The sequence below is a fragment of the Ruditapes philippinarum genome, unplaced genomic scaffold, assembly GCF_026571515.1.
Source record: "Ruditapes philippinarum isolate M1 unplaced genomic scaffold, ASM2657151v2 ctg7101_1_1_1_1, whole genome shotgun sequence".
NCBI classification, from domain to species: Eukaryota; Metazoa; Mollusca; class Bivalvia; order Venerida; family Veneridae; genus Ruditapes; species Ruditapes philippinarum.
The window spans coordinates 75,145-100,427 of NW_026856815.1; the positions used below are offsets into that span (position 1 = coordinate 75,145).

General features: G+C 31.5%; 2 protein-coding genes across 4 annotated transcripts in view; one reads left to right on the top strand and one right to left on the bottom strand.

The window, feature by feature from the left end:
* The first annotated feature begins 236 nt into the window (after window positions 1-236).
* On the top strand, window positions 237-18,871 carry LOC132747772 (vacuolar protein sorting-associated protein 51 homolog). The gene is made up of 20 exons (XM_060737267.1): window positions 237-289; window positions 1,748-2,031; window positions 2,663-2,818; window positions 3,211-3,284; window positions 4,591-4,723; window positions 5,478-5,566; window positions 5,911-6,031; window positions 6,370-6,473; window positions 6,848-6,947; window positions 7,529-7,629; window positions 8,030-8,109; window positions 9,517-9,659; window positions 10,240-10,458; window positions 12,918-13,058; window positions 13,638-13,748; window positions 15,563-15,684; window positions 16,116-16,236; window positions 17,096-17,208; window positions 17,530-17,608; window positions 18,214-18,871. The coding sequence occupies exons 1-20, from the start codon at window positions 262-264 to the stop codon at window positions 18,241-18,243; spliced, it is 2,349 nt and encodes a 782-aa protein (XP_060593250.1). The 5' UTR covers window positions 237-261; the 3' UTR covers window positions 18,244-18,871.
* Window positions 18,872-19,781: 910 nt separating this feature from the next.
* LOC132747773 (inactive dipeptidyl peptidase 10-like) overlaps window positions 19,782-25,283 on the bottom strand; it is a 31,226-nt gene continuing 25,724 nt past the window's right edge. For all 3 annotated transcript variants that reach the window (XM_060737271.1, XM_060737270.1, XM_060737269.1), the window contains exons 21-25: window positions 24,680-24,779; window positions 23,262-23,326; window positions 22,935-23,007; window positions 22,633-22,706; window positions 19,782-22,262 (exon numbers count right to left, since the gene is read on the bottom strand). In XM_060737271.1, coding sequence (XP_060593254.1) covers window positions 22,113-22,262; window positions 22,633-22,706; window positions 22,935-23,007; window positions 23,262-23,326; window positions 24,680-24,779 — 462 coding nt within the window. In that variant the 3' untranslated portion in view covers window positions 19,782-22,112. The remainder of the gene's footprint in view (window positions 22,263-22,632; window positions 22,707-22,934; window positions 23,008-23,261; window positions 23,327-24,679; window positions 24,780-25,283) is intronic.

Here is a 25,283-nt window from a genome sequence, read left to right on the forward strand (position 1 = left end):
GAAGGGTCATGTACCATAGATGTATTCAACAGTCCCAATATGGAAATAATGTATTATGTCTCCTATGGGAATATATTAAACAAATGATTAAAACATTATACACTTATAGATTTTATCATTAATAGGAAGACTGTAATTGACTTGTTCTGCGAATACAAATGTATTTTAAATTGGGGAAAAAATAGTAACGTTATTTTGTTCGATTAAATTTTTAGAACTGTTGCTTTGCAATCGGTCAATATTTCACGATTCTAATCAAGCATGGCTGACAGTGCAGAAAAAAATGACAGTATGTTTCATTATTTTATTCTTTTTAACGTTATTCTCCTATGCCTTTTTAAACAAATGTTGGCATTAAATATTTTCCTTTGTCACCTATTGTTATAAGATATAGGCAATCATGTTAGTCCTACCGAGAGTTTACTTTGAGTCTAGGGATAAGTGAGAAGTATTCGGATAGGTACACATAATAACTAGTTTATAATATCAATAAATCAATATCAATTAACTAAATATTTTTATTGATAGTTACATCAACTTAACTGAAACACTGAATTGAAGCACTAATTATAACCGATTTTTAATCTGGTGCATTTGCTTGTTACCTTTCTTAAATTTGTAAACATCACTAAAAGTGTACCCTAATGTCCCTAATTAATTTCTGTAATGTTAAAGGAATTGGCTAGCTGTATGGGCCGTATGGCTAGCCAAAAGTTCTAGTCGTACATGAGTCACATACAGCTAGCCAGGACACACTGTATTGTCTAGCCATACAGCACTTTTCAAAATAATATGAAAGTCAAAAATGAACCTTTGTCAAATTTATGGTAAATTTGTTTGCATCAGACAAAATTTAAATGTATATTGAATATTTAAGTTCACCATTTAACTCAATGCAGACATATAGCAAAAGTTAAGTGTGTGGATATACAGAGATCCATGCTAATATACAGCAGCCATTTACTATATAATTATGATTTATCATTTAAGGTTTACATGACTGTATAACTTGCCATCTAGCGTATTTCTCTACATGGTCAACATTTTGCACTCGCAATTATATGAATGATTTAGGACATATTTTCATATCTACAAGTGCAAACATTGCAAATACAATGTAGATATATATTTCAATCATAATCACAACATAGAATAAGGATGTTTTAAAAAGTATCTAATTTATAAATTTTATGATTTAATTGAAAAATAACAGATTAATTTTTCTAAAACAGCATCTAAGCTATTAACAGTTTTGTTTTTACATTTCAAGCTACCATTATACTATGTAGAAAATAAATATCTCAAAGTGACATTTTTTGTCATGAATTTTCTTCATATTTCAAAAGGTTAACTATTATAAATACTCATTGACCAATAATTTATATTGACAATTTTTAGGAGAAAAATGAATAAAACTACCTAAAATATATAAAAGGTCTGCTCCGCTTAATTATCAACTGGATTTTACTGATAAATTCTAAAGGCAACTCATCAAGAGCTTTTACTCCATACAATTAATGGCAGTGCTTAATGAATCTATGAACAACTACTATTATTTATGTTCTTATTAAGGAAATAAAAGGTTTTTTGAATAACATTAACTTTACAAGTACTGTACCTTTGGTTATGCAGAAAATAATGAATTACATGAAGGTTGTGCATAATAATTGCAACATTTTAGCTTTACTAGTAGAAGATGCCATCAGGTATTTTGATATATCCTCATTTGTAAATTTTTTTCTCATAGCTGATGAGGCGGAGAGGAGAAAGCGGCATGGAATGTTAAAGATGTATTATGGCCTGGACGAGGATAAAGCGGGTGGGGCATCCCTTGATCCATGTGATATTGATGGTGCTCATTTCAAACCTGACATGTTCCTGGGCAAACTCATACGAGAAAAGTCCTTAACAGAGCTGATGGACAAAGAGTCAGAAATGCTGAAGCAGATTCGGTCTCTAGATAGTGATATGCAGACACTGGTGTATGAAAATTATAACAAGTTTATCAGTGCAACAGATACAATCAGGAAAGTAAGTCATTGTAAAAGGGTGGATAAAAAAATATGTGGACTTTCATTACATTAATTTTGTTTGTAAGATAATAAGATCAAATATACATAGTAGTTATATATCAGCATTTTTCTATGTATCTGTTAAATTTGGATATGATAGGTCCAGTGGGTATCCCATAGTAAACATCTTTAATTGGTATGTGCAATGGAAGCGGTGTACAGTTACGACATCAAGATGATATTTCAACTTTGACTACTGATGTTGCAAGTCAGAGTTGCCTTTTGGTATTAGTTGACTAATGAAATTCTCAGACATAATTAATTTAATTATATAATTGAAGGATATTTGTACCATTTCTTTGCATGAAATTTACTACCTTGATGATAGTAAAGCAGATAAGATATGATGAAATTGATTCAAGAAATTATTAGTGGCTTAAAAACTTATGTGACTTATACCAGTTTACCCATAAATGTAATAATTATATATTAAAGTAAAATTTGTATCTTTTTAAGCTTGTTGTTAAATTTGTGGATTGTTGCAATTAAATTAAAACATTGACACTGAAAATCCCATGGTGTATACATTGTATATAATGTATGTGTGCAGTGTAAAGTAAAACATATACAATATGTTGTATAATTTTCAGATGAAGAATGATTTTCGTAAGATGGAGGACGAAATGGATCATCTTGCTACCAATATGTCACGCATCACCGAATTTAGCGGTAATATTTCTCATACTTTACAAGACCGCAGACAGCATATAACAAAATTATCAGGAGTGCATTCATTATTAAAGAAGGTAAGATAAAAATCTGTTCAATCTAAATCAGATAAAAACATGAATACACATAAATGTTGTTTGATAATATATTCTGTGAGAACATTTTGTTTTGATGTTATATAGTTTTCAGAACAATGATACTGAAAGAATTACCTCCAAATTAGTACTTGAATAAAACAAGTTATACATCCTTTTAACCATTATCATGCTTAATATCTTAAATGGACATGTCCATCTTCCAGTCTAGTCATAACCAAATGACATGTTTAGGGAAATTAGCGAACAGTGCAGACCATAATCAGATGGCAGGGACATACTGACTGATCTTGATTCGCACTGGTTGCATGGGTGATTCCAGTTGCCACAAGTTGACAGGTTAAAGGTTAAATAAATGTTTTTTCTCGATACAGCTACAGTTTCTGTTTGAGCTACCGGCACGTCTCAAGAAATGTATTGAAATGAAGGCATACAGTCAAGCTGTCAGGTAATTACATACTGTCACATAATAAATATATCTGATTATTAGTCCCCTACCGGTTTAACCGGAGGGGACTTTAGGTTTACCCTCCGTCCGTCTGTCTGTCTGTCAGTCCGTCCGTCCACAAAACTGGATCCCGCGATAACGTAAAAAGTACTGAAAATATTTTTATGAAACTTGATATATGGATAGATGGCAGTATGGAGATTATGCACGTCTTTTTTTTTTCTTCCTATGTTGAAAATTCTGGTTGCTATGGCAACAAATAGTCTGAAAATATGGCAAATTTAACACATAAACTGGATCCAGTGATAACTCAAAAAGTACTGAAAATATTTTTATGAAACTTGAAATATGGGTAGATGGCAGTCTGGAGATTATGCACATCTTTTTCTTTTCTTCCTATGTTGAAAATTCTGGTTGCTATGGCAACAAATAGCCTGAATTTCAAGATTTCTGATTTAAATTTTTCAGCTTTTTCACTATATGTTCTTTATTTCTTAAGGTGTTTACTTCAAACTTTAAATATAAGTTTCTGGTCATCAACCGCATCATATGTGACAAGGTTTATAACTCTAGCACAAAAATTATCAGTATTACCTCCCTTGAACTTAGATTTTTTAGGGGAAAAAAATGTTGTCTTTTTTAAATAACTTCTTTATTTCCTAATGTATCTACTTCAAACTTCATATATATGTTTCTTATTATCACTCAACATTTTTGGGAAGGTTAAATACTCTAGCAAGACTATTTCCAGAATTATGTCCCCCTTGAACTTAGATTTTTTTCGAGAAACAGGTATTTTCACTCCAACTTCTTTATTCCTTATAGGATTTACTTTAAAATCCCACATCGTAATAATATGACAAGGTTGTATAAACATAATTTCCTTACTAGGCATGGAAACTTAACACATAACTGTGATATAGACAAACTTAGAACTCAAAAGATTTAAGTTCATTCATGTCATTCATTCACTGGTAAAATTGAATGGCAAATGGCCCATCAGAATATTGCTGGGGTTCTAACCGGTAGGGGACTTATGGATTGCTTGCAATACTATGATAATTGCTTGTTTTGTTGTATTTTTTACTTTCTTTTGAAGATTTACATAGAAAAAATATTTGCATTTAAATGAATACAGAAATGATTTTGAACAAATAGATAAGAACTAATAAAGGAATTGTATTTACATTAACTTTTGTTTACTGAAGGTGTACTAAAAAACTGATCTTCACCTGAATTAATTTACCAAATACAAAATGACTTACAGCTATAATATGTCAAGTAAAATACCCTAATTATGTGGCAGGTACTACACAAAGGCTCAGAGAGTGTTACATCAGTACCAACATATGCCAAGTTTTCAAGGTATTAACTCTGATTGTAGTCAGATTATCAAAGAATTAAGAGGCCACCTGAAACAACAGTTCAGAGATAAAGAGGTATATATAGTAAGGTTTTTCTTTAAGTTGCACAGTATGTAACATAAGAAAATAATATAACATAATTTACACTGCAACATGCTATTGGCCAGCTGGCTGGACAAAAATGGGAAAAATTTTGGTAATTCCATTAACTTGCCTTTATGACAAATACTTGTTTTCCCTTCTTTGAAAAAATAACCAAGCTTTCTTCAGACATAGTTAAAACCCTGTCTTTCAAACCACTTGACCCTCACTGCTGTGGGTTCGAATTCTGCCAAGGACTTTGGATTTTTTCATTTGAGAAAGCTATCTTGCTTTTGGAACATCAGGGGTTCTACTCAGGTGCCTGTTTGTGCCTGAAATAATGCATGGAAGGGCACCTGTGATATTCCTCCACCTTTAAAGCTTGAAAGTTACTATATGACCTATACTGTATTGGCGCCATGTAAGACCCAACTAATAAAGAAAAACCCTGTCTAAGAATAAAGTCTGATTTATTTCAGACGTTAAAAAATGTCATAAATAAAATCTGAAGTTAATTTTTTGTGACATCTTTTTATAAAAACACAGGATATTTGAACCAGAATTGCCAAATATTTATTGTTGTTTTCAGATATCAAATTTTCTACTTAATGTCACATTCAAAAGATGACTATGATTTCTAATCTGCATTACATTAAATAAATTGGGTTTGCTCAGTTATACTGTTGAGTTTACTTTTTATGCAATGACTTGTAAAAGAGTTATCTGTTTATCTGATTTCTTTCGACAGTCCACACCAAAACAACTAGCCGAGTGTGTAGATCTCTTGTTACAGCTAGATGAGCCAGCGGAACAATTATGTGAGGAATTTCTGGCACAGTATGTTACATTTATAATCTTACTTTACTTTAATATATAAGTGATTGGTTACTTTTTAAAAGGATGTCTCAACAAGATTGATAACAATACACATTGTATTAGAAAATACACAAGAACCGAAGCAATGAATTTGTTTCGCTTGTACATACAGTACTGCTGCCTTGTTTAAGACTCCATGATTGTGTTCCTTAGTCCAAGACTTCAGCGAGATATCTAAATAGATTAACCAACATTCTGTATCCAAATTCTGGCCTGAATTAGTGCAAAATTAAGAGTCATTACTGTAATAAGTTGATAGTAATTTTGATGTACAAAACTTTGATCTCTAAGCTTTTATATTTCAGTGCAAGAAGAAAATTGGACAGTGATCTGGAGGAACTCCAGTTTCAGATCAGTCTACAGAAAGGGGAGGGAGCTCAGAAGGAGGCTGAGAGAGCTTCACAAACATATCTAGATAATTCTATGGTGAAAAATAATTAGTATTTCAATGTAATATTACCACTATTAGATCTGAAGAATTTGTTAAAATTCCATCAAAAATTGATATTACTACGGATAAAACAATTAATATTTGTATATTAATGATGCACTAGGGATATTCAAGTTTATTGCTGATGTAGGAAATATTAAACAAGACTGTATTTAGTCAGGTTCATGAAATTTAATCTTTTGACAGTGTATTTATACTATACATGTACCATTTTATGATCTCTTTTAAGTAAATTGTGTATAAAATTTTGCTTGTAGATTTCTTGACATTTATGTTTTGTCATAAAGAATTTCTGGTATATTTTTGTTTCTAGGATGTTCTGGCGTTTGTTGACTGTGGCTGTAATGGTTTCCTTAGCAACATGTGCCTAGTGATAGCTTCTTATAATGATATGTTTTTAAACAGACAACAAGATAGGTTAGTATGCTGTGTCTGACCTTCTTGTAAAATTCCTGCAGACATGGTGTAGAATTTGTTTGAAATGTTTTATCATTGCTTATTGTATTGTTAGACACCATTTTCTAAAGAAATTCTATGGTGCATTGAAATAACAGTACATTATCATATTATTTTAAGTCAAAGAGCCAGAAAAAAATGTTTCAAATACTGTTTTGTGAAGGAAATTTCAAAATTAAGCAAACAAAATATAATATTCATTTAACATTATTATCTAGTTTAGTATATAAAACATAATTAGAGTAAAATTGTATCATTACTTTAAATGTTTTCTTAAACTATTTTATGTTTAATGATTGAGTACTTGAAAATTAATGTCATTGTATCTATTTCAGTGAAGAGCTTGATGCCATAGCATCAAAAAAGCTTGTAACATTTGTACATACACTGATGGAGGTCTACTTTAATTGTGTACAAGAGAGAGTCCAGTTAGAGGTAAATAAATGTTATATTATTAGATTAGATAATTTATTAATGTATTTAATATATGGATATAATGGTAATTGGTGGTAGGAAGAAGGGATTGTAGACTTTAAACCATGAGGTTATAAGTTTGGATCTGGCTACAACTCCAGATTCCAACAGACAATGATTGTGTCATGTTTTAGTCATTGTCTATACAAGATATTTATTTAGAGGAGCAGTGTTTTGGTTTGAAGTGACAAATACCAATAAAGGAATACTGGATTATATGAATGCTTTGGGTGTAATTACATGTGTACACATACTGTTCTCAGAATTCAAACTTTTTAAAATAAATTGTGCTTTCTTGATCTCTTTCTTCCTACATCAAACTTGGTAAAGAAGTTACATTTGTTTATCATAATGTAAAAAGAATCAAATATTTGTAGGAACTATATAAATCTGTATATTTCCATTTTATTAAATGTCTCGCAAACATTTGTGTGTCAAATTTAATGCATGACTGTATTTAATTTTTATTCACAATTATTGGAATGCAATTTGTTTTCTTTTTTATCATGAATTACCATTTACATGTTGCTACAATCTTACAGAAAGAAACTGGAGATAATACAATTCTTGTAAGAGCTCTTGATAGATTCCACAGACGCTTGCAGGCCATGAATAAGCTTCTACCTGACACAGACTTTTCAAGGTATATACTGGCAATCACTTCAATAAAATTAATAATAATTTATTTTTTGTCCTAAGTAATTGGAAATAATGTGCTTAAACCTTTCTTTATTTTTAGGGAAAATGATTAAATTTCAAAACATGTATTGAAGTATAGTGAACATTGCAGACCAGATGGTAAGAAAGTATTGGCTGATCTTGGTCAGCAGTGGTTACATTCTATACTATAGGTAACAGGGTCCTCAAGATTGAGTAGTTGAGTTTCAATTGTAGATAAGAAGTAAATAACTTAAAATTATAGCAAGTCATTACTAAATATCTAGAATCTTCCAGGAATGATGGAGCAGGATAAGTTTAAATATAGGGAGGACCTGCATCAGAAACATAGTTGTATATACATGAAATATCTATTTTTATTACAGGGCTGGAACAAATATTGTATCTACAGCTGCTAGAGATAGAGTATCACACTACCTGGAGTCTCTTAAACAACATTTTACAGGTTAATGTTATTGTTTTATCCTATAGGGTTATTGTCATTGTTAGCTCGACTTTTCTATGAAAAGGGGAGCTATCCTACTCGCCCCGGCGTCGGCGTCACACCTTGGTTAAGTTTTTCGTACCACCCCACTTTATTTCAGAAGTATTACAAGTATGGCTTTGAAACTTACCATACTTGTTCACCATCATAACCTCCATCTACAGACAAGAGTACATAACTCTGTCAAGGTTTTTGACAGAATTATGGCCCTTTTTTGACTTAGAAAGTGTATTGAGCTTGGTTAAGTTTTTTGTACCACCTCACTTTATTTCAAAACCATTGGAGGTATTGCTTTGAAACTGACCATACTTGTTTACCATCACGACCTTCATCAACAGACAAGAGGACATAACTCTGTCAAGGTTTTTGACAGAATTATGCCCCTTTTTGACTTAGAAAATACATTGAATATGGGTAAAATCCACTTATTGCCTTAACCCTTTGAGATATTGCTTTGAAACTTTTAATGCTATTTCACATCATTACCCCCATCTGTACGAAAGAGAAGGTAACTCTGTCAAGGATTTGTTTTAAAAATTAAGGCCTTTTATCGACTTAGAATCTTGGTTAAGTTTTTAGTACCAGTCCACTTTTTGACTGAACTGTTTGAGATATTAATTTGAAAGTTGGAATACTTGTTTACAATCATGATTCCCAAACATGTCCAGGAGAAGGTAATTCTGTCAAAGATTTTATTTGAATTATGGCCCTTAACTGTCAATGTTTTGTATTATAGGCAAGCACTAAAAAACTTAAAAAATCTAAAAAAATTCATTCCTATCCACTTGTTCACTTTACCATAAATTATGTCATATAAACATTGCTGCAGTGTTCAAGGGTATCACACAATTCAGTAAAATAATTCTTCACTAAATATCTTAATGCTCATGGCCATTGTTCACTTTAAAAATACAGAGATTCTTGTATTGCCTTTTACTGCAAAAACTTTTTTTATTGGCAAGCAATAAAAAAGTCGAGCGCGCTGTCTTACGGACAGCTCTTGTTTTATTGTTTGCATCCGTGTGGTCATAAAATGTTTGTTTGATAATTTGAAAATAAGAAATGAAAATGCTTGTAGTAAAATGCCATAACATTCATTTCCTTATATTTATAAGAAATTTAGAAATGAAATCTTGATTTCACATATAGTAGAAGTAGGGCATTTATATTTCCTGGTTGTATAATGACAGTTTGGATGTATTTAGTTTAGATAATTAAGAACCTCAAAAGGCGTAACCTGGTTGAGTAAGTATACAAACGTCATAATAGATTGGCAGACTGGTCTGACTCCAGATGAAACTATTTGCACTGTCCAGCTATTGATACATCTAGTGATCCTTGAGTTTATTACTTGTATTATTATTCCAGATTGTATGACAGATATACGTCAGAATCTGGCAAGTCCACGTGTAGCCAGTAAACAAGAACAGGGGGCCAATCTTACAGAACTGTTGAGTAATATTCAGATTACCACCTTAGAGCAAGTTAAATCTGTTCTGGTAAACCTTCAGGTTAGAATATATCCTTTGTAATATTTTATGCTCATTAATTAAAAGCTTAACATTTTCATTTTCATCTTCTGTGAGTTATATTTTTACGTCAAATAATGGAGCTCAACAGGGTGTCAATTTTAGCTTACACTTCGGTTACAGCTCGGAGTATTACTTTTTTGTACAATTTTTAATCTCGTCAACCACCATTATATTTGCTTGTACTTTCACAAATGTCTTTGAGGTCAAAATTGATGTTCACTGCTCAAGATCCATAGCTGACTATGGCCCTTTTTGAACTTGAAAAATTCCTTTGTTACTATCCAAGATTTGTAACTTTGTCATGTATTTTAAATCAAACCTTTTTAAGTTAAGTTGATTATCCAGGCTCTGAGAATAGTTGAGCATGCTGTTTTTGATGGCTTCTGTTTTATTATATATTTCACTTATCAAAAATGGTTTCATTATTGATTTTTTTTTTCTTGCTGAATCTGAATTTTGTTTGATTATAAAGCAGTTGGCAGCAGTTTTGGAAACTTGTTTTAGCTAAGGAACATTTTTGTATCTGTGTAGTTATATTAATTTTTTCTTGATATTTCAGGTATTTACAGCTCCAGATATTACATTTGCTATGAAGCCATATTTTAGAGGACCATTTTGTACCCAGGGTGTAAGGGAAGGTCTGGTTGTAGCATATATCCAGCACATTACCAAGGTGTGCCAGGATTTCTGTGAGGGTACAGGTTCGGCACCTCCTGCTTTACTGCTTATCTTGTCACGGTTGTGCTCGGACTTTGAGAGTTCTACAATATCATACCTGGTGAGACCAAATAATAATATTAAGGTAGTCTTACCCTTAGACTAATGCTTTCCTGCCAAAAAATCTTAAATTGGCCAATATGGTAGCATATTTGTTATTTCCAGAATGTTACTTTTTAGCTCACCTGTCACAAAGTGACAGGGTGAGCTTTTGTGATCGCTTTTCGTCCGGCGTCCGTCCGTCCGTCCGTCGTCCGTCCGTCGTCCGTCCGTCCGTAAACTTTTACTTTAAATGACATCTCCTCATAAACCACTAAGCCAATTTCATCCAAACTTCACAGGAATGTTCCTTTGGTGGTCACCTTTAAAAATTGTTCAAAGAATTTAATTCCATGCAGAACTCTGGTTGCCATGGCAACCGAAAGAAAAAACTTTAAATATCTTCTTTTAAAAAACCATAAGAGCTAGAGCTTAGATATTTGGCATGAAACATCTTCTAGTGAGTGTTTACCAATTTTGTTCAAATAAAAGCCCTGGGGTCAAAATTGGCCCCGCCCTGGGGGGTCATTGATTTTCCCTATATGCATATAGTAAAAACTTAAAAAATCTGTTAAAGAACCCAAAGAGCTAGAGCTAAGATATTTAGCATGAAACATGTTCTAATGGGTGTCTACCAAGTTTGTTCAAATAAAAGCCCTGGGGTGAAAATTGGCCCTGCCCGGGGGGGGTCATTGATTTTCCCTATATGCATATAGTAAAAACTTAAAAAATCTTCTTTTAAAGAACTCAAAGAGCTAGAGCTTAGATATTTGGCATGAAACATCTTCTAGAGAGTGTCTATCAAGTTTGTTCAAATTATAGCCCTGGGGTCAAAATTGGCCCCGCCCCGGGGGGTCATTGATTTTCTTTATATGCATATAGTAAAAACTTAAAAAATCTTCTTTTAAAGAACTGAAAGAGCTAGAGCTTAGATATTTGGCATGAAACATCTTCTAGTGAGTGTCTACCAAGTTTGTTCAAATAAAAGCCCTGGGGTCAAAATTGGCCCTGCACCGGGGGTCATTGATTTTCCCTATATGCATATAGTAAAAACTTAAACTATCTTCTTTTAAAGAACCCAAAGAGCTAGAGCTAAGATATTTAGCATGAAACATGTTCTAATGGGTGTCTACCAAGTTTGTTCAAATAAAAGCCCTGGGGTCAAAATTGGCCCCGCCCCGGGGGGTCATTGATTTTCCCTATATGCATATAGTAAAAACTTAAAAAATCTTCTTTTAAAGAACTCAAAGAGCTATGGCTAAGATATTGAGCATCAAACATGTTCTAATAGGTGTCTACCAAGTTTGTTCAAATAAAAGCCCTGGGGTCAAAATTGGCACTGCCCCGGGGGGTCATTGATTTTCCTTATATGTGTATAGCAAAAACTTAAAAAATCTTCTTTGAAAAAACCCAAATAGCTAGAGTTAAGATATTAAGCATGAAACATCTTTTAGTGAGTGTCTACAAAGTTTGTTCAAATAAAAGACCTGGGGTCAAAATTGGCCCCGCCCCGGGGGTCATTGATTTTCTTTATATGTGTTTAGCAAAAACTTTAAATCTTCTTTGAAAAAACCCAAATAGCTAGAGTTTAGATATTAAGCATGAAACATCTTCTAGTAAGTGTCTACAAAGTTTGTTCAAATAAAAGCCCTGGGGTCAAAACTGGCCCGGCCCAAGGGGTGTCATTGTTTTTAACTATATGTGTATAGTAAAAACTGAAGAAAAAAATCTTCTTTTAAAAAGCCCAATGAGCTAGAGCTTAGATGTTTAGCATGAAACATCTTCTTATGGGTGTCTACCAAGTTTGTGCAAATAAAAGCCCTTGGGTTAAATTGGCCCTGCAACGTTGGGGGGGTGGGGGGCCTATATACAGGTGAGCGACCTCAGGGCCATCATGGCCCTCTTGTTTCAAGATCTTGGTCATTAAGTAACTTACAATCACTAACTTACAATCACTCATCCTTTATCGCTATATACTAAATCTGGTTATAAACTTTTTAAAAAATTATTTAATTTGAAGATTGTAAAAAAATAATGTTCCAGAAATGATCAATTTATTGTGATATTGGCCAATGTAAGACAATTTTGGAAGGAAAGCATTACAGTAAGACTATCTTAATTATATGTTTTCTGTTAATTCTTTCACTGTGATAAATAAGAGGTGTCTAAAAAAATCAAAGTGTAAAAAATCCCCATGCTTAATTTTACTGCAAGCATTAGATGTTGCAATGCTATAAAATCTATTTTCTTAATCTTGATTTTTTTTCCATTTTACTTTCTTGTATAACTTTTTATCTTTACATTGCAAAAGCCATTTAATATTGTCTTATACATCAACTCATTGTGGATTGGGCACATTGAATATCTTTGCACATTTTCCTCTTAAAAATTATCTAAACAAATTAATCACAATTTTCTGAATAGTTTTTCATATAAGTTAAAACATTAATTACTTATTTGTGATGTTTATATTTTTACCAGATAACATTGACAGAGGAGCAGTTTGACATGGATCATAAGTTAGAAGTTACATCAGTCTCTTCATTGTGTGCAGACATTAAACAGACTGCCCAGAATCTTCTTAACCATTATGTCAAAGTTCAAGGTCTAGCTATATCACAGGTACAACTTTATTTCTCTAATTTATTTAAACATGGGTTGGCTTCTAAAATAGAAAAAAGGAATTCCTTAATAGGACTGGGGTTATTAGACATGAAATAGTTATAAATAACATTTTATTAAGTATTTTGAAACAAATCCTTAAAGAACACCAAAGACAGCAAAATTGGAAATACTGCAGACTGTTTGATTTTCTAATTCACTCAGAAATAGGTAGTATGAAGAATATTTTCTTTTAAACATATACTCAAACAAAAAAGAAACTTTCTCCAAGTTTGAATGTAGATATGTTAGTTCAGTTTTTCAATCCTTTTAAAACTCGATTTTTATGTTGAATAAACATGTCGGGCTTTTATACGGGGATTAGCTGACCGATTTTGCAAACAAAACGAGTTTTACAAGCTACTACATGTATATAAGTGTGTACATCTAAGTGGTACCCTAGAACAACTGGCACATACTTTACAAAGTTTCTTTTTTGGTTCAGTTTAGTTTTGTTTAAGACCAGGTGTGGATATACTCTGGCCATTAATCTGCTGTATTTGTGTTGATATTTTCTGTATTTTACATGAATACTTTCAGATGTTACGTAAGAGTGTGGAGACACGAGACTGGTTAAATACCATAGAACCACGTAATGTACGAGCTGTCATGAAACGAGTGGTAGAAGACATCACATCAATAGATTCACAGGTAACTACCTGGATTATCATTTAACATTAGATATAGAATATTAGTTTCTTTCCTTGAGCGTTCTGATATGTGTCCTTGTCAAGAAACAATGTAGCATTTATATATAAATACGAGATTTTATATTTTGTCATAGACATTCAGTGCAAAGTAGTGAATTGTGGTAAACACATAGTTATCACATAAACCACATTGGAGGTGTGCAATAAACCCATTTAATAAAAACAATATTACACTAGTGTAATAAACTTTGACATGACGTCATTTGAACTACAGTAGAACTTCGGTAAGTCGAAGTTGGAGGGACTTGCGTAAAAACTTCGACACATCGGGACTTCAACTCATGAATCGTTCTGAATGCTATGACAAAATTTCAACCTGTGACTTGCCCGTAATTATAAGATCTATAACGTAACCTATTTCATGTTTTCTTTCATTTATTAATCTGATATTTTACTTTATGCAATGATAAATATGACATGTTAAGTATCTTTTCACGGCTAATGATTTGAACTACCTGTTGACGTATACAATGAAGTTACAAAAGGCGTAACAATTCGAAAGGGCAATAACTTAACCAGCTTATAGTTAATATTTCGCGTGTGATTATCACGCGACACCGGGTCACGGAAGTATGATAGTTCTTACTGTTACATGTACTTTCAAATACCGCTACGGCAAATAAATTAGAAACGATTAAAGCATTTTTTCACACATTTAAACGCATTCAAAGGTTGTTTGAACACTCAGCTGTGTAATTAACACGTGTCACTTAAGGTCTTCGCGGCAAGAAAAGGTGTGAAAAATGTCTCGAGATCGAAGGTGTCAAAATAATCGAAGGACTTTGACTTATTTGTGGTAAATTGTACTAGATTTATTCTATACGGACCACGAAAAATTCGACACATAAAATCTCGACTCATAAATAGGTTTTTATATGGAATATATAAGAGAAAAAATCGGGACTTTCATTTTACTTCGACACATCGAGAAAATCGACTAATCGAAGTTCGTCTCATAGAAGTTCTACTGTATATACAAATATCACATAAACCGCGGCGCAGGAGTGTAATAAAGCCATTTAATAAAAACGGTATTACACTAGACGATATTACACTAGTGTAATAACACTTTAACGTCACGTCATTTGCGCTATAAACATAGCGTTAAAGCGCGCTAATGTTAGCGTTACACTATAGGCGCGTCAAAGAAAAATGACTCTTGATCACAGTTTACCGTTCTTATTTTATATATGTGATAAATAGAATATTAAATTCGTGAAGATTCAATACTAAATTTATTGAACTCGTTGAATAAAACAATATTATGCTCGCCAGAGGCTCGCATAATATGATTTTATTCAACTCGTTCAATAAATTTAGTATTAAACCTACACTCATTCAATATCCTCTATATATATCATTCAGGCGTGTAAATGTTAGCCACATCAACAAAAAATTACTCTTTCTAATTGTAATTCATTATTTCACTTTCATCAACTCATTCAATAAATTTAGTATTAAATCTGCACTCATTCAATATCTATTTATTTTATTGTATAAGAATACTCAGATATTGTGATACAGTTGACTCATATTTTATTCAATATGTATTGAAATACATTTATTGTATATTGTTGCACTACCAGTGAACAAGTCTATTTTTTATTACACAATATAATGGTTTATTATTGCACCTCTAGTGAACTATGTTCTTTATTACAGAACATTGTTGTCTTACTTTTGAACTATGTTCTGTATTACAGAAAATACTGGTGTATTATTACATCACTAGTGTTTTCTGTTACTGTATTACAGGTAGGACAACTATATGAGGAAGGTGTAAGGAAGGAGAGAAGTAGTGACTCTAGTCGTAGAGCACATAGTTATAGTTATGCTGCCTCACAACAAAAACGTGGACAGTGGAACTATACACCTAGGTAACTATATATACTTCCTTCCTGGTTTCAGATTGTAAATATGTCAGGTTTTTGCAAGAAAATGTTGTATGAGCAATTAAAAAATCTGAACAAAGTGTTATCCCTCAGAAGGATTGATCACAACAAAAATACACGAAAATTGCAGACTTGGTTTGATTGTGTCTGTAAATGAGGGATAAAACATGTAAATGAAATAACTACCAATTTTATAAGTAATATTTTGTTGGATATGAAAGAAAGTAGCACAGTAACACATGTTATGGAGGATCACGGAATAAAGTGGCAATTTAACTTTTAAAAGTTTTGTTATCTTAACTTACATTCCTTTTACATGTTTTCATATGGGGACATTATTTCTGTACAAAATGCTGCATTGAAAACACAACTTATGTGATCATATGTATACATATATTCTATATTCAAATTTTCAGCATAGACAACAGTCTGATGAGCAATATACAGAAACTGTTTTCTGAGAAAATTGAGATATTTAGTGCTGTAGAATTCTCCAAGGTCTCTGTACTTACTGGCATCATTAAAATCAGCTTGAAGGTATTCTTGTTTATCTTATTATATACTCTGTGTATTCATGATTAGTGTCACCTAATGATTTAACTTTGTTTTAAATAGGTTCCGATCTTTTTTCATGTTTTCACCATACTTTCTGACAGGGTCTCATGTGAGGAAAACATTCATTTGAAGATAGTTAAGTGTATGTTGTCAGTTAAAGATAGATGAACAAATTAATTAACTTTGGCTGGTGTCACATCGTCATGATAACCACTTAGAATAAGCTTATATTGTTGGAAAGAATTGCAATTGAAATATCTTTTATCAACAAGGTAGCAAACCAACATGTTTTAGACATTTGAAATTTCGAAAAAGAAAAAACACAAAAAAAAACAAAAACAAGTTCTGCTAGTTACAAGTGAATTTTATTTTGAATACTAAATACTTTTTTCTTTCTTCAAATAAAATGTATTAACCACCACACAAAAAGTATCACAGTTAGCTGCTATAAATATTGTTTTAAAATTCTCTGATTTTCCATAATATTTTTCAAAGTGATTGAGTCATTGACAGTTTTCTGAGAAATCAGTCTAGAAAATAATATAGTACATCAAAAACTTTAGTCAAGGTCCAAAGAGGTAAAAAAAAGTACTGTCTACTTATTTGTGTTTATGCAATTTATTTAAAAAAATCATTAAAAATTAAAAAAAGATATATAGGCAAAAATCAATTTGAAATCTGTTTATTTTTAGAGATTTCAGAAGTGCACTTTACAATTTATAGATGTGTTTGTCCTGCTTTCAGTTTAGAATATTTTTCATGCAACAGTGGTACTTAATGAAAATTTACTAAACTAACAAGATTTTGATATATGTAGCTAATATTATATATTTTATTTCAGACATTTATGGAGTGTGTAAGATTGAGGATATTTGGTCGCTATGGGTTACAGCAGATACAAGTTGATACCTACTATCTACAATTATATCTATGGAGATTTGTCTCAGATGAAAAGTAATACCTTAGTATTGTGTTTTAATAATAATGTCCTATTTTTGTATGCTTGCATTTATTTTTGTCACTTAGTAAAATTTAAAATGCAACATTTTGTAGATGTTTGCATTATTTTAAGGCATAGGAAGCTATTTCTGTATTTTCTGTGTCTACTGTTGATTATTACATTTTCTAAATCTTATGTTATATGCATAAGTTAAAAACTTAATTGTTATCTTAAGTATGTAATTGTAAAGTTAAAAGATGATTTTAACATCAGATTAACTGCCTGTGGTCAATGGCCAAAAATCATTGGTTATTCTAATCATTTTATATTTACAGTTTAGTTCAAGTTTTATTAGATGAGATAGTATGTAGTACAGTACACAGATGTTTAGATCCAGTGATGATGGAACCTAGTGTAAGTCATCTTATATGTTTACATCATTTTTCTACTCCTAAAAACCAGTCAATAAATAGCTGTTCAATAACTTCACTTATCACATACCCATGCCGCTTTTACGACTCCGTAAAAATGGTATTGCACGGCCGTACATATAATTTGACGTGAACTCATTTCTGTTATATAAACATAGCGTTTAGACGCGCTAAATGTTAGCGTTATATTATAGGCGGGTTAATGAAAAATGGTTCTTTTTACTTCAAAACGGTCTTTGTCTTTGGTATATGATAAATAGAATGTTAAATTTTTGTAAGTTTAATACTAATTTTATTCAACTTGTTTAATAAATTCAGTATTAAACTTACACTCATTCAATATCCTCTATATCTCATGCTTTACAGACAGTTTTAGTTATCACAAAACCACAACAAATACTTGTATTCATGTGATTTCAACTTTTAGTTTCATAGTAATAGGTCTTTAATCAGAAATATCGTTTTTAAATATTGATTTATAAAAAGGTTGATTTAAACAAAACTATAAATGCCATGTTTTGATGTTGTTTTTTTTTATTTATATTTGATGTTTTCACTTGTAACTGGCACTATTCCATTTATTTTCAGGTGATTGAGCTGATATGTGAGAGAGGATGAGTAAACCATATGTATACCTGGCATTTTATATCATAACTAATGGAATATTTATAATAACCTATGATTTGATTGTGCATATGTAAACTGGACTTGATATGTTGAGATGTGTAGATGTTGAAAATAAAAGATATGTACATGTACATATGTGGTAGAATGCTAATACTGAATCTTTTAATGAATGTTTTAACTATTTGCTAGGTTTAAAATTAAAAATGCATAACTGTAAAATATAATGTGATGGATTCTTTATTTAGTTAGTGAACTCTTATATTACAAGAAGAATTAATGATAAAATTATTATGAAATATTTAATGCATTCCAATATACTCTGTATGTAAATTCACAATTGTAAAGCTGTTTAAAAAACAATGTTAGTGCAGACGTTATGTTTAAACAAGGGTATGTTACAGCATGTTAAATAGTAACTTAATATCTGAGTTGTTTCCCCTGGACAATGTTATCTTCATATTGTAACTGTTAAAGTCTTTATCTTTGATGATATTTGATTTGATATTTATTAGGATTTGACTGATTAAAGCATCATACTGTAGTTTTTATTAGACATTTTAATGAAATTTGTTACAATGTGAAATATGTGCAATATAAGAAATAAATTATATTTATTGAATATTTTGTTGTTGTTGTTGTTTGTGATGGTGGTTTTGTTGTAATGTCAGTTTCATTGTACAAATTATATTTCTCTCTTTTGTTATTCCAAGGGCTAAGTTAAAACTTAAAACATTTATTTATTAATTACCAAAGCTTATACAGGCAGATCACATGTTTCTGTTACTGTTTGACCATGAATATCCTAATCAGACAACATTTCTGTTATCTTTTTACCATAGATATCTCAGACAACATCATTCCGTTGGTGTTTGACCATGGTTATTTTCGTTAGTGTTTGACCATGGTTATTTCCGTTAGTGTTTGACCATGGTTATTTTCGTTAGTGTTTGACCATGGATATCCCAGGCAGACACCAGGCACACAGAATGTTGAATTTTTATAAAACTTCAAAGGAATGATCATTAGGTGGTCCTCTACAAGAGTTATATATACATTGTCCCAGTCTATTGTATAAGTTGGTCGCAAGAGCTAAAAATATACTGTAAAAATAAAATCTTAAAAAATTCTTACCTCAGAAACTACCATGCCCAAATCTCTAGTGGTTCTGTGACCTGTGTCACTTAAAGGTTTATATAAACTTGTATAGGAAAACATTTTTAAGTCTTCTTGTTTGAAACTACAATGCAAAGAGCTTAAATGTGGCATTGCCTCTAGGCCAACGAAAGGTATACAAATCATGCCCTTGATGCCAAAAATGAAACATTGCAGATACTTTTGCATTGAAGAATTGTGACTTTTTCTTCTAATTGATATTAGGTGAGCGATCTAGGACCATCAATGCACTGTTGTTAAAAGGTTCATTTGTTTACATTATCACATGTTCAACCTTGACTTGTCAAATGCATTCGTCTGGTTACATATTGGACATATTGACAATTTGAATTGGAGTAATAATAAAAGAAGAAATATCAAATAAAATACTTTAATTGGTTGATTTATCACTTGAACAAGTAACTGTGTGTAAACAGGAAGATGCAGAACATAGGCCAATGTTATAAACAATACAAAAAAAATGTATAGGAATGTTTATAAATGTAGGGAAACATAGAAAAAAAAACAACTTTTACATAGAATCACATGTGTTTCTGACATATTTACAAATGAATACTGTTTAACGTATGTTTTAACACTGGCAGTTACGTCACCATTTAAAACAAAACAACAATCAACTTACCCCCTTTGAGTTATAAAAACAACAATATTATGACCTTACATTCAAAACCTCTTCCATACTAACATTACATGATTACCCTCCTTTAATATAGACCGTCTACCCAGGTCAAACATTCACTATTAACTATAAAATACACTACTGTCTAATGTTAACTACCTATAGTGATATTACCATTGAATGGTTAGGTCTTTTCTAAAACGTAAATCCAAATTTCGTATAATGGAAATAAAACCACTACAGAATAATTAAACATCTAGACTTACATGTATTGATATCTTCTTAAAAGCAATGCTTGTGTATACAAATAAACAATAGATTAGAACCCCTATGTATTGTTACATAACTCACCTTTACATAGGAATTTACACTAGTTAGCATGAAAAGTGGATTCAGTTTCCACAATCCCCCCTTTCATGTGTAACTAATGTACTGAAATACTAAAGTATATGACCTTTGCACACAACACGCCCTCTATCTACTGTATGAACAGTTTTGGAACTACAGTATTGATTATTGGTCAATATTTGAACATTATCAGCATCATTCACTCAGTTACATAAACGCTCAACGTAACTCACTCTATCTTAAATACGTCAACATATCAACAAAACATATATAATGAATAAGTCTGAACTATTGATGAAGAATTAAAAATTGCACAAAATATAATATCAATGTAAAAACGGACCAGTGTTGCGATATTTTTACATGAATGTGCGTAACATTTTCCGTGATTTTAAATTATAAGAACCCAAAAAATGATAATACATAAATAAATAGATAAATAAATAAATAACCAAATAAAATGTCTCATAAAAAAGAAAAACCTTTATTAGCATAATTAGAGTTTGAAAAATAAAAATGTTAATTTCAACTATACGAACAGGCCTTTTTTACCAACGGAAATAAGCTAGCATTTTAACATGTTGATTTTTTAAAATGCAAAGCAAAGAAATAAAATTCAAACTGCCCAAATAGTACTTTATAGCCTTTACCCTTCTAGTGACAATTGATTCTAAACGTGCGTTCAGTGCAGATCTATACACATGTACCGACCGCCACATCATTGCAATCTGATCATGGTCTGCACTAGTAACTATTTAGTCAGTTCATATTTTGATTTTTTTTTCAAAAATAGTGTACGGTTTTGTCAAAATTGAAAGGTGGACACGTTTGCTTAAAACATTACTGAACAATTAATACATATAACCGTTTTTAACGTTTCTAGAAATTTCAAACCAACAAGAATTTAACCATTCTAGGCGTCAAACCTCAATACATGCATTTAGATATTTGTATAAAAATTAATGCTGCGATATTACATTTATAGCGTTGATTTAAACCCTGTACATGATATCTGCATCTTTTTACAAATGTATGGTCAATTTAGTAAACTAATAAGCTTTATATCCGAACAAACCTAAGCTGTATTTCTAAACTGTATTTTACAAGACAAAAACATTACTTGAACATTCTCTAAGTGAATTATATTAAGCAGTCAGAATTAGAACTCTTGAAAAATCAAATGCCTCTGGCATTTGAATGATTTTTGCATTGACAATTATATGAATTTAATTTTTAGTGTTAATACAAAAAAGCAATGACAGCTGTTTGAGCACCACTTCTTTGTTTTACCAAGACAACGTAGAAACATTGTTCTTGATGATTTATCTTTTATTTCCAACAGGAAATGTTCATATAATAAATTTGATTTCACGATTTTCTAGAGATCTATTACACATACAAACATTTAATTCAATGTTTTTTGGATTTTTTTAATGAAACAAATCTAAACTGCGCTTGGCCGAATCAGTCGTCATCCGGGTTATCACTAATGTCGTAAAAATAAATCACATTGTTAATGAAGATAACAGTCCTATCTGTTTTATTGACACATGCGTGTAACAAATCTTCCAGATCATCTGAAAATCTGAAGACTGAAGAGCAATTTGATATGAACTTTTATCACCCGCCATCATATCTAAAAGCAGCCGATTTTGGCACGACGGTTTCCGTTTTGACTCCAATGTTTTGATTGTCTCGCGTGATTATTTAAATACATTAATTAGTCTTCCTCCTCTTCTACAATCACAACTTCCGGTACCTCACGTGGTGGGGTTCTCCCGAAGCTCCGGAAAAGGAAATCTTCCATGGTGTTGTATAAATGATTCCGTGTGTTACCACCATTTAACCAATGTTGTTGGTCTGTGTAGATCTGAAATATAAAAACACCCAGTCGTATTTAATTTGATATTATAGTGAAAGAAAAAGAGAGGAATATAACCGCAACAAAAATGACATTCTCAAAAAAACGAAAGGGAAGTAACATTCCAAGGCTAACCAGGAAGAAAAATAAACTACACAACTAAACGTTAGCATAATTTCTGACAAGGCATAATCATCTTTTGTGCCAGAATATTCGACTTTTGTCATTTTCTTCAATGATAAACATAAATCAAACTGATAACTTAACAAACAGATCAAAAATGAAACAAGTTACGTCAGAAACAGACATTGAAACTTGCGCATGACACAACTTTAGAAACAAGGTTGTGCTAAAGCAGAACCTACACTAATAGTCATACCTGAGTTTTGAAATATACATCACTCTCTGTTAAAGCTCTGATCAACTGTGCTGAGTGCTGGAAGTGTACATTGTCTGAAATAATAAGTAATGAATTTGAATTTGTATCGAAAAATGTGAACTTTCCAATAAAAGCCAGTTATAAAACATAACAAAAAATTATTACAAAATATCAATTTTTTCCACAAAAAGGGTTGAATTTTTTATTTGCCTTCATTTATAAACGCCTGTCTAATTAATGATATCAAAATCACAGCCTTTTCCTTTTCACAACGTTATCGTTTTATAGAAAATCAAACCTACCATCTCCAGTACCATGTATCAACATAAACTTTGATTTCCTGAAATTTCCTGCATTTCCCGATACATTGGCAGTCTGCAATGATCACACAAAATAAATAAGAAGATAAGTATCAAAATAAATTCTCTCCATATAAAACAAGTACTCAAAGTCACACGTATTGTTATCGCCACTATAATACATTTTCAGTTAACGGTACACATTTCTGCATTTTTATGTAGGCCTAATCAACACATTGTCAGGAATTATTCTACAAATATAGGTTTATAAGTATCAAATAAAATTATACCCAAGAAGGAAATTAAAAGACATTAACTTTTTTAACTTACATTGTACCCTTGAATATTGTCAGCTCCAGTGGGAAATCCCATAAATTTCTCTGTATAAAATGAGTCTGAAAAAGCATAAAGTTATTATAATTATGATACCAATTAACATGACTTAAGTACGAAAACTGTGACCGGAAGACATATTAATCGATATCGTCCGCTTATTATCAAACATTCATTTTTTTGGAAATGGTATTTATTTCCAACTTTATATATCTTTACCGCCTTCAGAAACTAGCAGTTGATACAAGTTTGACAAAGATTTTTTTCCGTTCTAGTTACAATGATGCTTATAATAATATGAGTATAAATGGACATTGAGCCACTGGACACTACATGCATTGGCCATTCTAGCATTATTTGTGAAAGAATGACCAAGTTCGACAGTTTTTTCAATTTTTTTAAGGTCAATACAAGTTAATTGTTGTAAAGGCACTTAACACTGCATTGGACACATTCTAGCACTATAAGTGTCGGGAGAAGGCACCGTAGAGTAATATTTCCGACATAAGATGACAGCTGAATCTACCATATAAATGTCTCAACAACTGACATATTACACAAAAAGTAGACGTTAAAATATGTTGCAGCAGTAATCCATTTGAGACATTATTGAAATAGAGTGTGTGCTTTTCTTCCTTTTCATTAGAATTGTCGTAAAAGTACAGAAAGAAACAGACTCGTTTCAGCTGCCGCAAATTGAATGTTCGCTCAATTTTCTAGTTACTCTTTTGCAGTCTGTAATCATGAAGAATTTGAAGTCGGTAAACATTACTCAGGAAATAATAAATAACATTAGGACTCCACGTCATCTGCGGCCAATCAATTAACTAGTAATAAAGTCGTCTGCAATCTGTAAATTTCAATTAAAACTACAAAGACTGCAATTGAGGATCCGGCAGAATTTTTACCATTGCTGTTGGAAACATTTTCAGATTTATTCTATTGAGGAAAACAACAACGGTAAAATGGCATACTTTTTCTCGTATATGTTTCTCTAAATATCATTATACAACTTATATATTAGAAAATTATTATACTATGGTAAAAGACAACTTTAAAAAGTATTTTTGATTACATTATAACTGTGAAAAGTAGCATCTACTCCAAAAATACACTGCTGTACCTTGACCTATTGTCACTTACTAGTTTAAGTAATTGCACTGACAGATTAAGATCCATATAGCTCCATTTTTTCTGTTAACAGAATAAAATTATATTTTTGGTGTTTTAAGCCGTAAATATGGCGCCTCAAACATTAAAGGACATCTTAGTAGAACAAAAAAAACCTGACAGCTATTAAGCCTTTTCATATAAGGTAATTAAAATAAGTATCTGACATGGTTCGACCCACAAAGGCGAGGGACCAGTTATTCAAGATCTATTCCCTTATGTTTTAGTTAAGTTACGAAACTAACCATAATATCTCCAGTCTGTGACAGGTGCCACGGCTATACCAGCACTGAATGGGTTGTCTCTGTTACCTAGTACCGACGCTGCGACAAAACCACCATGAGACTGTAATAATATCAAATATTTTCTATAAACGTATTCTTTTACTATTCTGTTACTTTATATTTTATATCATCAATCTTATTATATTAATCTCGTAGTTAAGTCGAAAAGCCTTAATGTTTAAAATTTGAATTTCTTAAAGAAATCAGCTGGGGCTCTTAAACTGTATGATATGCAAACAGATTATTAAATAATATAATCAGAAATAAGCTTAAAATCGTATATTTGTGCTATTCTTAGTCCGATTTGAGTGAACTGCGTTGCACACAACGCCTTTCATTTTCGGGTCATTTTTTCACAATAAATAGATATTATATTCTGGACAAGCTTAGTGTGCAAATGGTCTGAAATTTTGCACACAAATTATGTATTAGACCTACATCAAATGGAAAATTAATCTCGAAAACATTATTGCCAGTTATGTTATGTCAAACACCCTCTGTGGAATCCCTTTAAGTAGTTGCACAAATCAGTTTTAGGTAAAATTTGAAGTTCGTCTTAAGCATT